Here is a 15,729-nt window from a genome sequence, read left to right on the forward strand (position 1 = left end):
GAGCAAACAATGCCGTTCCTCTTATGATGAAAAGTTGAAAGACTTTGATGGGATAATCAAACAGCATTCTATATTTTTGCAAGTCATCGGGAGGTCAGAATGTTCAAGTGAATCCAACGTCAGCCGGATAAATCCAGCTTTTAATACCCCAGAATAGAGATATAGAAATATGCCTTAATTTCTTCTGTTGAAAACAAGACACAAAAAACAATGAACCCGGTTGTAAACTGTTCAAACGTTTGGAGTATAGGATTCTTTTAATGTTTATATATATATATATATATATATATATATATATGAAGAGTTCAGATGCAAAAGCCTCTAAGTGCCATTTGAAATTTTCTTCTAGAATGATCATTTTTATCAAGCTTATATATTTAAGTTCAGTAATTTCACTTAAATGGCAATGATAATTACCTATTAATTGTTATTTAAGTGAAATTACTGAACTTAAATATAGAAGTTTGATAAAAATCATCATTAAAGAAGAAAATTTCAAATGGCATTTAGAGGCTTTTGCATCTGAACTCTTCATATATATACACACCAATTTATACATGCACTGGTAGCAAGAAACAATCCTTCATACTACAATCGCATTAAAAAAGTATGATCAAACATGTACTGTGTCTAAAATTGCAAATCTAAAGGAAACGATGACAGCTGCCATTAAAGGCACAATATGTAGGATTTGTGCAGTAAAATATTCAAAAACCACTCGCCCAATGTTATATATTTTGTTTAGTTGATTACTTATATCATCCCAAATGTTTCCAACTATTTGTAAATCGTGATAAAACTGCGATTTTAACCAAGGAAACGGGGTTTGTAAGCAGGGGTGAGGAGTCGCCAGTCAATGACGTCCGTGTAACCCTCGGTTTCCGCCAGGTTTAACCTCGTACTGCCACAGTAACCATGGCAAAAAACATGGTTGTCCACGCTGTTGTTGTTTTGTTCATACATTATGGACCATGGCAAACAGACTTTGAGACAAAAAAAGGACTAAAACGAAGATCAACATCTTTCGATATCCCGAGAGCTCCACGTCCGCGACTAACTTCGACTTGACAGAGATGCGAGTGTTGCATGTACTTTATTAGACAGGTGAGCAAATGTACATAAAACTAATCAATGTTATTTAGTTCAACATGATGAAATGTTAGAATATGATCTGCATGTTATTCTAATATTGATCTAGCCAAGTCTCATACAGCCAACACACAACCTATCTACAACATTCAACACACTTTAGTGTGATAGTGTAACTGTTAGAGCAAGTGAAACAGCGCTGTGTTACCTCAAGTTTCATTCGTCTAATAACCTGACCTGTGTGAGTATTAATACAGCACTTGCATGTAGTTCGGTAGAATTAAATGTCCTTATTCCTTTATATCCGTGGGACTCGTGTTGAGTGTGGCGCTGCTATACATCTAGCAATTGTGACCTGCTTCAGACCACAGTCATGTTAAAAACATCAATGTATTCACTCATCCATAAAAGATCCATCAGCTTGACGACAAGATCCATAACTCAGCTTAATGTGGAATATACGTCATCAATATACGGCTTTGTTATTGTAAGAGGTTAGCGACCCCTGGTGGCGAAAAATCCTGCATATTGTACCTTTAATTCAATGAACAAGGAGCAGAATGCAGTATGAGGGAGTGATGAGGTGTTCAACTCTGCTTGAAAAGCTCTTTCCAAGTGCCAATAACTGTATAACTGCCCTAGTAACTGTATATAGTTCAAATCCATGGTAGTGAATACAATGTTGAACTGCCCCTTGACGGAGAACACCACCTAGCTAGCGGCACACGGGGGATTTGAGTTCAAGAACCCTGTATTAGGCAGTCCTGCAAATTGCAACTGACAGCAAATCCATCATTTGTAACGTAAGCGTTTTAGCTAAATGTTGGTGCGTCAGAGCTGTAGGAAGGGAAGCATCTGTATCATAACAAATTTCTAGGGTGTTATGAAATTGTTGAGTCACCGAATACAAGATGATTAAAGGAGAATGAAAACGCATGCTGGGATTATTGCAGTCTGATTTGCCTAACTAGGCTGTGTATTGAGTTACATAAATGAGTCTGAGCTGAATAAGCAAAATTAGCTAGCAAAACTTCCTGAAAGGCAAATGAAAACATTTGAGGAAATGCGATGTACATTATAGTCTGTTGGTACCATTGCAGACAAAAACCTCTGTGCTGTCAGTTACAGTTCTTTTTCTTGACAATATTGAATGTGGCATCATTCAGAAGGAAGTGTGAGACTGCATGGCTCCTTAAGAGACGTGATTAGCTGAGAAAACCCTGCATAATTCACTCAAGATTCACTCCTCAGGGTCAGCAACAGTAGAAGATTCTGGCTAAACCAAAGGCTCCCCGAATCACTGATGCCAGCGTATATATCTTTATAGACTATACATGTAATATGTAGTATCATTTTCAGGGAATAACAACATAGTTCACTTCAATGAAAAGCAAATGATTTGCTAAAAATTACTGAAATACTGAATCATAAAGCAAATAATTACCAAGATAAAGTTAGTGGTATTCAGAAATCTCAACATGACGGGATCAATTAAACAACCTGCTAGACTTAGTCACCCTGTTGTCAATAATTGTATCCCTTAAAACTCATCTATAATCACCAAAATGACATTTAAACGTTTTTTCCTGAGAAAAAAAAAATCTTCATATCTTAAAATAGCTTGAATGTCACTTTAAACCATTGCTTCATTTATAATGTGAAACCATAAATATGCAAATTAGGCCACATCCACTAAATCACACGACCTCAGGATACCTGATGCACTCTGTCCACTTTACTGTAGTAAATGGCAAGTGGAAAATACTGGTTTAATTCATCCATATACGTTTCCAGAAACTGATTCAGAAGAAGAGGAAGCGAATTATACCGGGTCATCTACAAGTCGATGTGTCAGAATAGTAATGCATTTAATGTATCGTGTCTGATGTTATAGCGCGATACGTTTGTGTAACATTAGCAACACAGTATTACTATAGCTGTTCGATAAAGTAGTCAAGCAAAAGGCTAATCATGATAATTACCGACCCGTTACATGTTGCTAATGTTACACAAACCATTTTCCCATTCACCATCTCAGTCAGCCTTCGAAAAATCACAATCCTAAGAAATGCTTTGAACAACTTGGTACATCAGCGGAGAAAGACATAGCGTATACACTCACCTAAAGGATTATTAGGAACACCATACTAATACTGTGAAAGTAGCCATCAGAGGATGGGCACATGGTGGCCATAAAGGGTTTGACGTGGTCCGAAACAATGCTGAGGTAGGCCGTAGCTTTTAAACGATGCTCAATTGGCCTAAAGTGTGCCAAGAAAACATCCCCCACACCATTACACCACCACCACCAGCCTGCACAGTGGTAACAAGGCATGATGGATCCATTTTCTCATTCTGTTTACGCCAAATTCCGACTCTACCATCTGAATGTCTCAACAGAAATCGAGACTCATCAGACCAGGCAACATTATTCCAGTCTTCAACTGTCCAATTTTGGTGAGATCTTGCAATTTGTAGCCTCTTTTTCCCATTTGTAGTGGAGATGAGTGGTACCCAGTGGGGTCTTCTGCTGTTGTAGCCCATCCGCCTCAAGGTTGTGTGTGTTGTGGCTTCACAAATGCTTTGCTGCATACCTCGGTTGTAACGAGTGGATATTTCAGTCAAAGTTGCTCTTCTATCAGCTTGAATCAGTCGGCCCATTCTCTAGCATCAACAAGGCATTTTCGCCCACAGGACTGCCGCATACTGGATGTTTTTCCCTTTTCACACCATTCTTTGTAAACCCTAGAAATGGTTGTGCGTGAAAATCCCAGTAACTGAGATCAGATTGTGAAATACTCAGACCGTCCCGTCTGGTACCAACAACCATGACACTCTTAACATTGCTTAAATCACCTTTCTTTCCCATTCTGGCGTTCAGTTTGGAGTTCAGGAGATTGTCTTGACCAGGACCACACTACTAAATCCATTGAAGCAACTGCCATGTGATTGGTTGATTAGATAATTGCATTAATGAGAAATTGAACAGGTGTTCCTAATAATCATTTAGGTGAGTGTAGTTAATCATAACATGCTATATTGCAAAATGTACCCGATTTTCATATCAACAGAAAAATATAGCAGGATAACCTGGCTTCTCTTGAGACTCCCCTGCTTTGCAGCAGAGAAAGATATGCTAAAGCCGGCCAGCACGTCTAGAGTACAAAGGCGATATCAAACCACATTTTTGAGACTGTTTTTGGTTCACTGCCGTTTTAAGAAAAAAAGTCCTCAGCAATGGTGTTGACTTATGAATTCGCAAATGGTTTGTCTTAAAGCATATTAAAAACACCACATAGACATATAAACAACATTAAAAAGCTTGATTTTCACCACAGGAGACCAGATTTAGGATTCTTAGATAAACAGAAAGTTCAAAACAACCCTCACCAACCACAAACTTTTGCTTGGTGTGGAAAAATACACTTAGACAAGTTCAATTCAAGAGTTAAAAATTGAACGAGGCAAAGCAGTAGAAAACAAACATCAGTTCTCTTCAATCACAGCCTCGGTCATTTGATGTTCATCTCAAAAGGTGTGACGACGCGAAGGGAGCATTAGCCGTGGCATAGCAGATGCAAAACGCAAGCTGAGAGAACGTTACATTGATGGATGGAAGAAGTGACAGTACACAGTTGGTGTAAACACACATACAGTCTCTTTCTCCTCCCTCTCCGGCTTTGACACATAAAGTATGTCAGATGACAGAGAGAGTGTGTCGATGTGTTGCAATGAACCCACTGAGCCTCGATTATTACGCCAATAAATCTTGAGCCGTATCTGTGATGAGCACGCTTGTGTGCCGGCTTTTATTGTGCCCCTTTCTTTTCGTGCGGAGCTCAGGTGTTTAATACAGCCTCGAAATATCAGGAAAACACTGTACAATATTTCTCTGAACACATGAGGCCATTCGTTAACTTGTTGAGTGCTAGAGTAAACCATTTGTATTCACCTTTTGGCTCCCAAAGCTTCAAATCGCAATTTTGGGAGGGCAAAAGCCACTTGTGCATTGCTACCCTATAACTCTATTCATCTTAAAGGGGATAAAAGTATCTCCTCTGGGAATTTAAAAAAGATATACGAGTCTCTGAGCGGTTGTCATCGTGGTTAATGGCCAATTCAGTGTCAGGCGGACTGAACACCGGCATAGCACAATAAAGAAATTATGCTCTCCACTTTAATTAAATGCTTCCTAGGCTCATTGGAAAAATGGGCCTCTACTTACAATACATTTTTATCAAAGCTCAAAGAAGTACCCTTTTTGTACATACAACTCTCTTTATTTCAGGCTGTAATGAACACAGGGCCAGTATGATCAATGCATTCTCATCCTAGGGCATCATATAGTGACGCTTTTGACATTTCGTCTAAATCCAACGCACATGGCAGCCTTTTCTCTACACACAAACCAATTTTTCTGTTTGTTAATTTGAGGTTACACACGCTCCGTACGTGGTTCTGTCAGATTAACCCAAAACGTAGATCCTGTTATGCCTTATTCTCCTCCTGTTAGCAATGTATCACAATGATAGAGAGCATGTTCTGTTTAGCTGCCCTTTTGAAAGTGCAATGCAGCCCCATGAGGACGCTAGACAAATAGCGGGCGAAATTGAAACGGCAATGTTTCGTTCAATAGACGGCGCGACTGTGAAATGACATGATAAAGGGGGATAGGACGACTCTTGTGACTGCTTGGCAGAAACAGATAGCATGCTAACAATGTTGATTTCCTGTCCCTCTCTGCAGCACTATGTCAGCACATTTGTTGGTCCTGCCTCTAATTAAAACGTAGCCGTCAGTAAAGAGCTAGTGCTTGTTTACCCCTATTGAAATGAGCAGCCCTGCAGCCCAGGGGACAGTACGTCACGGACACAATTAGCCGACACAGGTCCAATTAGGAGCCTGTTTAACGCCAACAGCATTGAGCTTCTCTGCTGCTAAGAACAAGTTTCCTAGAGTTCAGGGAATACAATGACACTAGAAAGAGAGTCTGCTCAGAGTGTGCTGAAGTGTGGGTATGTGCTAGAGCTAAAATTAGCATCAGTAAGAAATAGAAACATTGGGAAATTCTTTAGCTAAATGCTAACGCTAATAAGTTAATAAGTGCCTCGTAAAAATAGAGCACAATGCTTCCAGGATGATGCAAACTTCTTTGTGATGAACATACGTCAAAATGTTATTAGCATAACATGATATCAATATTAGTGCTTTCTGCTAATGCAATGCACATGCAACCCAAAAAATATCATTGACGCTTTGGGGGTTTTTGAAAAACCCATACATAGGTACCAGACTAATGGTAATACCATGGTACTTTGATTTATTCATTTGTACACTGTAAAAAAAATATTGATGGTTTAACTTGAAAAAGTAAGTAACCTGGTTGCCTTAAAATTTTAAGTTCACTTAACTAGAAAAAGTGAGTTAATACAATGAAGGAGAATGATTTAATCATCAGAAACTCAAAATTATATGTTATCTGAACTAAATAAATTATTTAAGTTGATTTGACTAAAGAAAAATGTTGTGATTACCACACTGTAAAAAAATATTGTTGGTTTAACTTAAAAAAGTAAGTAACCTGGTTGCCTTCAAATTTTAAGTTCACTTAACTGGAAAAAGTGAGTTAATACAATGAAGGAGAATGATTTAATCATCAGAAACTCAAATTATATGTTATCTGAACTAAATAAATTATTTAAGTTGATTTGACTAAAGAAAAATGTTGTGATTACCACACTGTAAAAAAATATTGTTGGTTTAACTTAAAAAAGTAAGTAACCTGGTTGCCTTAAAATTTTAAGTTGATTGAACTGGAAAAAGTGAGTTAATATAATGGAGATTAATTTAATCATCAGAAACTCAAAATAATAAGTTATCTCAACTAAATAAATTATTATAAAGTTGATTTAACAAAAGAAAATATGTTGTGATAACAAATCTTGAAAATATTTTTTTACAGATAATATGCTTTATCTAATCAATAAAATTGTGGCAACATATTACAAGCAATATTATTAATTAAATTGTACAAATTAGAATTAATTAGAATATTAATTTGATTAACTATTACTCAATTCTAATTTGTTCAATTTAATAAATAATATTGCTTGTAATCTGTTGCCACAATTTTATTGATTAGATAAAGCATATTCATTTTTACAGTATACTGACAGATTACAAATATAAAATATCTGTGTTCAACACAAGAAATAAAGTCATATGGGTTCGCAACGTGTAAGAAACTGTTCCTTCAAGATAAAAATGAAAATGAAAACATGAAGGCAACCGGATTCTGACACCCAATGAAGCTTAATTAAGGTACAGTGGCATATGATAAAAAGTTCCAACAATAAGTATAATGAGTATGGATCAAGCATGATTAGAAATAAAGAAATGCTGTTAATGGAATTTCCCTTGGAGGAAATGCAAATGTGCATTATGGGCAGTGATCATAGCAATGCACTCAAGGCAATTAAGATATCCATATTGCTATATAATTTGTTTGTTTTTTAAAAGACATGGCTGGCTGCCTTAAGCAATCTAGTTGAACACAGAAACCTCCTCCGGTTCAGTGGTAATGAGGGAAAATCCCGAAAGCCTCTAATCTTCTCCCTGCAGGTCGCTACACAATCAATAACTCCCCTCTGGACACACACACACACTTCCAATTAAGCGGAATGGAGGTGACGTCTGCTGGGGCTCGACTCTTACTAGAAGATTTTAGACTCAAGTAGCATAGACCTAGCACACAGTAAGAGAAAACCTCCAGGGTCAAAATATTAAGAGAACAAGGAGAACTGATGAAACGGCACAAAGCAAGCTGGAAGTCTCATTCGTATTAGCAAATCAGTTTGATCGGATGGTTTGCTTCAATAAATTCAATGAAGAAAATGATGCAGATCCATGTGAATCAATATTCTGAACAACACTTTTTTGTTGTTTAAAAATTCCGGCACATCACCAGAGTTATGATCTCACTAAAGTCCTTGTTCATGTTTACACAGGGAACACAATGCCTACCCTCGGTTTCTGTCAGTCAGTCTACGGTAGAAAAAGTAACTTGCATTACTTATTTGAAAAAGTAACTAAGATATGCTGTTGCACATTTAAAAATACATAGGCCCTACCTTTAAAGGTGAATTGCACAAGTCTCTGAGTTTTTGCAGAACTATGCCCCCTCTGGTGACAAGCGAAACTGCTATTTTGAAAGACTTACTTCAATAAAATGGACAGATGATGTCTGAACAATGTGCAAAAGTACATAAAAGCAAAGGTCACCTTTGTCTAAAAAAAGTCTTCTGGCTGATGATGTGAGACGGATAGGACACACAGGTCTTCTTTTTTAAATGTGTTTATTGCGTTTACTGAAATCAGTCTTTTAATGGAGTTGCAATTGTATAAAACCATTTCAGCTCCACTAAGCTTTGAATGAGAAATACTAAGTATTTTTGATAAAACAGTCGAGACACTGCACAAATCTAAATAAGTTCAAATGAACTGCAATTGACTATTTACTGGTTGTCTCATGCTGTGCAAAAATCAGAGCACTTTTGAAGAACTTGCAGTTTCACACTGGGCACCAGATTAAAAGTAAAGATCAATGTGGCTTCAGATTTAGACGTTTGCACAGGAACTAAACACTGCTAAGTGATTTGCATATGCTTATAAAATCAATCATAAAAAGATGCTGCAGTCTCTGTGTTTAACAGTTTCAGTACAGCTAAACAAAATATCATCTATAATATGAAATGAAAGCATCATAAAATGACAACAAAAGTCTAATATACCTGCAAAACCCTTGGTTTTTTAAAGGTTTTTTTGGTTTTTAAACGTTGTTTAAAGGTGGAAACCATGATTTTTGATAAATAGAAATTGAAACACACATTTTTAGTAACAATGTAAAAGTCCTTACTGTCAATTTAGATCAATGTAATCCATCCTTGCGGATTACCTCAGCGATGCAGTTGGTGTTGCAGTGATATCTAAACATAGCAATGCTTTTTCCCATGAGACTGGGCTAGTTGTCACGATTCTATGTGTTTGAGTTCAGTTTTGAGATCTTGTTTCCCCCTGACATTGTGACTTTTGGTTTAGTCCTGTTAGTTTTTCCCGCTCCTCGTTTGTGTTCAGTCCCTTCAACTGTTTTAGGTTAATTTGCCCCAGCTGTGCCTTGTTCCCCTAGTCTGTTCGTAGTGTATTCAGGCCCTGTTTACACGAGAACGCTCGCGGGTGAAAACATAAAAATATTTTAGCGGATGTGCCATTCGTTTACACGGCAACCGCGTTTTTGAGGCTCAAAAGCGCAAAAAAGTGAAACCACCCTCCAGAGTGGAAATCTTAAAAACGCTCCACCGCCGCGTTCCCGTGTAAACGGTAAAAACGCAAAAGTCTGCTTGACGGTGAAAGTTGTACGCAGGCGCGTGGACTTGGGGTTGTTGTAGTATGCACTCCTAGCCGCCTGAAGTGCATACTACATTGAATTTCACACACTTTTGCGTCTCCATTTGCACGCGGATTTCCCCACACAAAACGCTCGTCTAAACGCAGAATAAAAAAAGATGACGCAACGCCACTTTTGCTGTTTCTCTTCAGAATCGTTTAGCCTTAGTTTGCTCTGTTCAGTTAAGTCTTGGTCTGTCGTTGTATTGTCAAGGTCAGTTGTGAGTAAAAGTATTCCTGTGTTTCTGAAGTAAGTATTCCTATAATCTGAGTTTGTGATTAAACAAGAGGTAGCCTATTGAAATCCTGCCTCCTCGTCTTCAACCTGCAATACCGTGACACTAGTATAATTTTGAGAACTATTATTTCAGGTATTTGTCTTTCCACTAATGTACAAATAATATCTTCTCAATGTGCAATATTTCTGTGTGCATAACAGAACGTGGATTGCTTAGAGGTAAAAAAAAAAAAAAGAAGAAGGAAGGGAAAAAAGTGTCTCTGAAAGAATTTGGCTAATTAGTTAGGTGAATTACCGGGGAACAACACAAAACAATAAGGAGACGGTCTAATGTGGCGTGACGGTTCTCGCTGGTGGCAACGCGCTGGTTTATTATAGGTGGTATTAACAATATGACGGCTTATCTGACAGATTGCTCATGTTGACTGGCCGGTTTTATGAAAGCTGCAAAGCCCAGCTGTGTTCACCCCGCGTCTCTATCGCCGGAGGTTCAGGCCCTGCATGTGAAACCTGCACTGATAATGAAAACGCAAATAGTTTGCAGGCACATCAAACATGCTTTTATTTGTTTTTATTTACATTATTTTTATTTTTTTATTTTAATCATGTTTATTATTTGAGAAAATACGTAGAAACACACTGGATATGCCTTTGAATTACAACATAATTAAGAATGTAATTAAATTCTCTGTTGGATTGCTGCTGTGGCACACCGGATTTTCCCAGTTTCCTTCGATCCTACACACTCACACACTTTTTGTATACTTAGTCAAACGGAGGCATAACATGGAATTCTGTTGTTGTCGTTTTTACTAATGTTAGTTGGTTCCGTGTGGTATTTGAATTATGTAGTTTCTCTTCATCGTGTGTTAACTACAGCCTCACACTGCACCTCAATCCAAAAAATGTTGAAGCAAATTTTTATTTCTGTGACGTGGACATGTTTTTCATGAGATTTACATTCAAAAAATGATGAGAATGGCTGGTATAATTAAAATCTAATTCAACAATTAATATTAATGGGATTAATGACCTTAAGCGTTAGAGGTTGTCTAGTGTGATGGCGCATTCAACCATTTCATGACCTTCCTCCGATCCGTCAAGCTCAGCTGCTCAGTCCGTGCAAATGTCTCACAGAAGACCACCTCCATGAAAGTGTCTAGAGTGCCTGTGATTCATTTGATCCTGCCCAGCTAGACCTGATAAATGACCTGGAAAAGCTCTTGAACAGAACCATTACAGTGAATATCCCAGCACCCCCGGTAAGGGTTTAAATTGTATGCCTCTTCAAATGAATCTAAGCAGGCTAAGTATTGTGGATGAGCTGATGAAAGTAGAAGAAAAGCTTGTGCTCGGTTCGCTTGAATCTGGTTGAAAATACATCCCGCCACATTGAGACAAATTACAGAGTGCAATGGGCTGCTATACTGTCTCTGTTATTAAAGGAGTAGTTCACTTAAAAAAAAAAACAAAAAAAAAAAAAAACTTGGACTTCATTGGGAACCAAACGGTTCAAGGTCCAAAAGACAGTTTCAGTACAAACTGTTCAAAAGGCTTTAAACGATTCCAGACAATGAATAAGGGTCTTATCAAGCGAAACGTTTAAAAAAAAAAATGTTCAAGTGGTCACCTTGCTCTGTTCTGTGATGCGCATTCATGACTCTCCTGTTCAAACTCATTCATCAAAATGAACAAATCTTTTTTCGTGTCATTTGGTTCATTCAACGAATTGACTCGGAAAAAGATTCGTTTTTTTTTTTTAAAGTGAACTATTCTTTGGCTTCCTCTGCTGTTGAATTTGGTGGCAGCTCAGAAAACTTATAAAATTTGTCAAGAGTTACAGGACAATATTCTGAAAAATCACAGGACCAAATTTGGAGTCCATGTAGCGCCACCTACAGCTGACCTTTGCAACCCGATGCAATTATTGCTAGATTTATTTTGTTTAAAATTCAACTTAAACTAAAATATCCCAAATAAGAGTCAGATAATCTTGAGACAGTACTACTTGCATTTCTATATACCTACCTAATAATTTAAAAAAATAACAAAACAAAATAAATCTGATTTAAAGGGGTCATGAACTGGCTTTTTAAATTTTTAATATTGTTATCTGAGGTCAACTTTTTTTTGACTTTCACTTGGTTTTTACATTAAAAAAATATCAAAATGAATAGTAAGTAATAGGCTATTTTCTACCCTAGTGTTGAAAAACGCTCGGTTTTCATGGGTGTCTCGCACTGAAGACTTGGAAGTAAACGCCCACTGCTGTGAGTGGATAAAACAGGTTTGCATATCATAATGAGTTTCACTCGTCAGTCCATATTTATTGCTTGGTAGCTCGATCCGGTTTGTCATCACGAGGTAGGCATCTATGTTATTCAGCTATGCGTGTAATGCGTGAATCAGTGGGCGCTACCCTATCTCACGACCATTTCGTACGAATTCGTACGAGTGATTCAAAAGTGGCTAATTCGTACTAATTCATACGACCTCACTCGTACAAATTTGTACGATTTGTCTAAACCCACGTGACGGTTATGTTTAGGGGCGGGGTCAGGGGTAGGTCATTCGTACGAATTGGCTAATTCGTAAAATATGTACGATTTAGCTAAATCGTACTAATTCGTACGAGTGAGGTCGTACAAATTGTTACGAATTAGCCACCTCGTAAAATTCGTACGAATTCCCGTGAGATCGGGTTGGTGGGCGGGGCTAAACCGGCCGTGTTAAAGTAGGCGTTGATCTTCTTCTGCGGGGGTGGTGTTTTAACCTCTTTGACGTCATAGTTCCCCACTTTGAAAAACGAGTCGTTTGCTGAGACTGGTGTCAATAAAAGCTTTTATTGGACTAACAAGGCCGTTTTCAGTTCTGAAACTTACAGGATATTCTTATAATATGATGACCTCTTAGATGTCAAAAGCTCAAGGAAAATTTGATTCATCACCCCAAGTTCATCACCCCTTTAAAGAAATATTACAGGTTTAGTACTTCCAAACTTCATATGAATAGAAAACTAATACAGAATAATATGAATAAAAATGAACAGAAATGATAGCCAATATAATAGTTAGTTAGCCTCTTTCACTGACCATTTGTTAAAAACAAAACCATTTTGATTTCTGAAGGATCATGTGACACTGAAGACTGGAGTAATGATGCTGAAAATTCAGCTTTGATCACAGGAATAAATTATATGTTCAAATATTTATGAAAAACAAAAGAATGTCTGTTTTTAGAATTCAAATTCAACTATTTTTGATACGATACTGCTTTGTTAAATATAGGATATAAACACTCACCAAAAGGATTATTAGGAACACCTGTTCAATTTCTCATTAATGCAATTATCTAATCAAACAATCGCATGGCAGTTGCTTCAATGCATTGGCCTTTACTTTTTGAAACATTTGAATGGGGAAAAAATAATAATAAAAAACTGTGCCAGTCAGATTTGAATAAACTCTTAACCCCAAAGTATATTCAAAACCCAAGACCGTTAGACGTAGGACTTCAAATAAAGGCTGGATTTTGATCAGGTCTTACGACTAATAAGTCCAGCCTTATTTGACTTTCTTTCAACTTGACACTTGTGCAGTTGGAGAGCAAGTGACTTTCCCCTGCGTAGGATTCAGCTTTGAAGAAAGAGCTGCACATCAATATTGCATGCATGATTGAGGAAATAAATGAGTAGATCAATGATGATCCAGTCACTCGATCATTAAGATATTCACATAACGTTTTAGAAAGTTTATAGACAGATCCAGTTCTTTGTCCCCACATTAACCTTCGACTTCATTTTAACCCTAGCTGTTTATTTCACTTTTTAACTCGGGCTGTGGGCACAGAGATGGAAGAGTAAACCATTCAACAACCTATTAATATCACGCATAATAACACGGCTGGACTGCGGGAATACTCCATTAGACATGATATTCATATTTTTAGTGTTAGTTTAATACTGTGTGGAATGTTTTATATGACGAATAATTTGTTCCCACCATAAACATGTGCTCCAAATACTCACAACACAACCAAACACAGAAACACAGAGAGACGTTCACAACCAAGCTCTCTAGTATGCAAGATTTCAGCAATAATCTAATATCATTTCTGTATGAATGTCTGATTTAGTCACTGACATTCCCAGCAGGAGGAAAAAAAGGACTGTAACGTGTATTCAGCCATGAGGAAAGGTTGCGGCTGACAGTGAACAGAAGAAGAGGAACACTTTTCGGCGTGTCTGAGTGAGATGCAGAGAGCCCTGACACCCAGCTGAGACTTGATGATGGGTTTCAGCCAACACACTGAATGCACCTATGGACAGATGCTATACTAAAAGGTTTTCTATTGCGACTCTGCCAAAAGTTTGAGATGGCCAACAGGATGTCTTTATTTAGGATCTTTGCCTGGGGAATCCATGAGCTCAGACAAGCCGCAAAGCCACAACACAGCTGCGACAAACCTTTGATTCCTTCAGCACTGTGTGTGTGTGTGTGTGTATAAGAGAGCGAGAGAGAGCACATCTCTCATCGCTAGTTTTTAACCTCATTTCAAAGGATTCCACGAGTATCGCTTATTGTTGGATTTTATCACATATCTGAAGAAAGCAGAAGCTACAACAGCATTGTCAAATGTTAAAATGACTTGAACTTAATGTGCTAACAATGCACTGCAAGCATACTAACATTTATGATACAACACAAGAAAAGTGAAATGTTCCTTTGTTTTAAAATAAATTGATTATTTTTTTCAGTAGAATAAGGAAGCTTGTTTCCGCCACAGAGTGAAAAATAAAAAAAGGTAATTGCGACATTTTATCTCACAATTCTGACTTTTTTCTCACAATTGCGTGATCTAAAGTCAGAATTGCGAAATATAAAGTCAGAATTGTGAGATATAAAGTCAGAATTGCAAGATGTAAAGTCAGAGTTTAGAGATATAAAGTCAGAATTGTGAGATATAAAGTCAGAGTTTAGAGATATAAAGTCACAATTGCGTGTTATAAAGTCAGAAATGCGAGATGTAAAGTCAAAGTTTAGAGATATTAAGTCGCAATTGCGTGTTATAAAGTCAGAATTGCGTGACAATGTCAGAATTGCGAGATATAAAGTCGCAATTGTGTTTAAAAAGTCAGAAATGCATGATATAAAGTCAGAATTGTGAGATATAAACTGTTCTGAGGGGGAAAAAAGATGTCAGAATTTCGACATATAAACTCGCAATTATGTGTTATAAAATCAGAATTGCTGGATGTAAACTCGCAATTGTGAGAAAAAAAGTCAGAATTGTGAGATAAAAAGTCGCAATTCTGTCTTTTTTTGTCAGAATTGCGACTTTATATCACGCGATTCTGACTATATATCTCGCAATTTTGACTTTATTCCACGCAATTGCGACTTTATATCACGCAATTCTGACTTTGTATCACACAAATCTGACTTTATATCTTGCAATTGCGACGTTATTTCTCACAATTCTGACTTCATCTCGCAATTATGAGATAAAAAGTTGGAATTATTTATTTTTCATTTTTTATTCAGTGGCAGAAACAAGCTTCCATAGTAGAATGCATTGATAAATTGATTGATCAAAACTGACGTTATTTATTTATTTTTTGATAAATGCTGTTGTTTTGAACTTGCGAACCATTTTTTTTTTTTACAAAAAAACAGCCCATTCTCACTCCCAAGGCGTCACCTAACTGACGCCTTGGGAAGCATTTGGACATGCTTCAATATCTGACGCTTTAGGCGCCCTTTAGCGTCAGTTATATGACGCCCTAGGATCGCGTGTACCCTACCCCCACCCCACACCTAAACCTAACCGCGTCCTTTAGCAGAAGCTTTCCTTTAGCGTCAGTTAGATGACGCCGTAGGATCGCGTCATGTAAGTGACGCTAAAGGGCGCCTAAAACGTCAAATATTGAAGCATGGTCAAAGGTGACGCCTTGGGGTGAG

The 15,729-nt window shown here is 37.5% G+C and overlaps 1 protein-coding gene across 3 annotated transcripts in view; it reads right to left on the bottom strand.

The window, feature by feature from the left end:
- Positions 1-15,729, bottom strand: part of erbb4a (erb-b2 receptor tyrosine kinase 4a) — a 170,568-nt gene that overhangs the window by 148,747 nt on the left and 6,092 nt on the right. Inside the window, exon 1 of one of the 3 annotated variants that reach the window (XM_089132537.1) lies at positions 9,005-9,089. The exons of the other annotated variants lie outside the window; for them this stretch is intronic. Coding sequence (XP_088988663.1) covers position 9,005 — 1 coding nt within the window. The 5' untranslated portion in view covers positions 9,006-9,089. Of the gene's footprint in view, positions 1-9,004; positions 9,090-15,729 lie in introns of those variants that run through there. 3 annotated transcript variants of the gene reach the window in all.

Source organism: Pimephales promelas, chromosome 6 (assembly GCF_988280905.1).
Source record: "Pimephales promelas chromosome 6, fPimPro1.hap1.1, whole genome shotgun sequence".
Classification (NCBI taxonomy): Eukaryota; Metazoa; Chordata; class Actinopteri; order Cypriniformes; family Leuciscidae; genus Pimephales; species Pimephales promelas.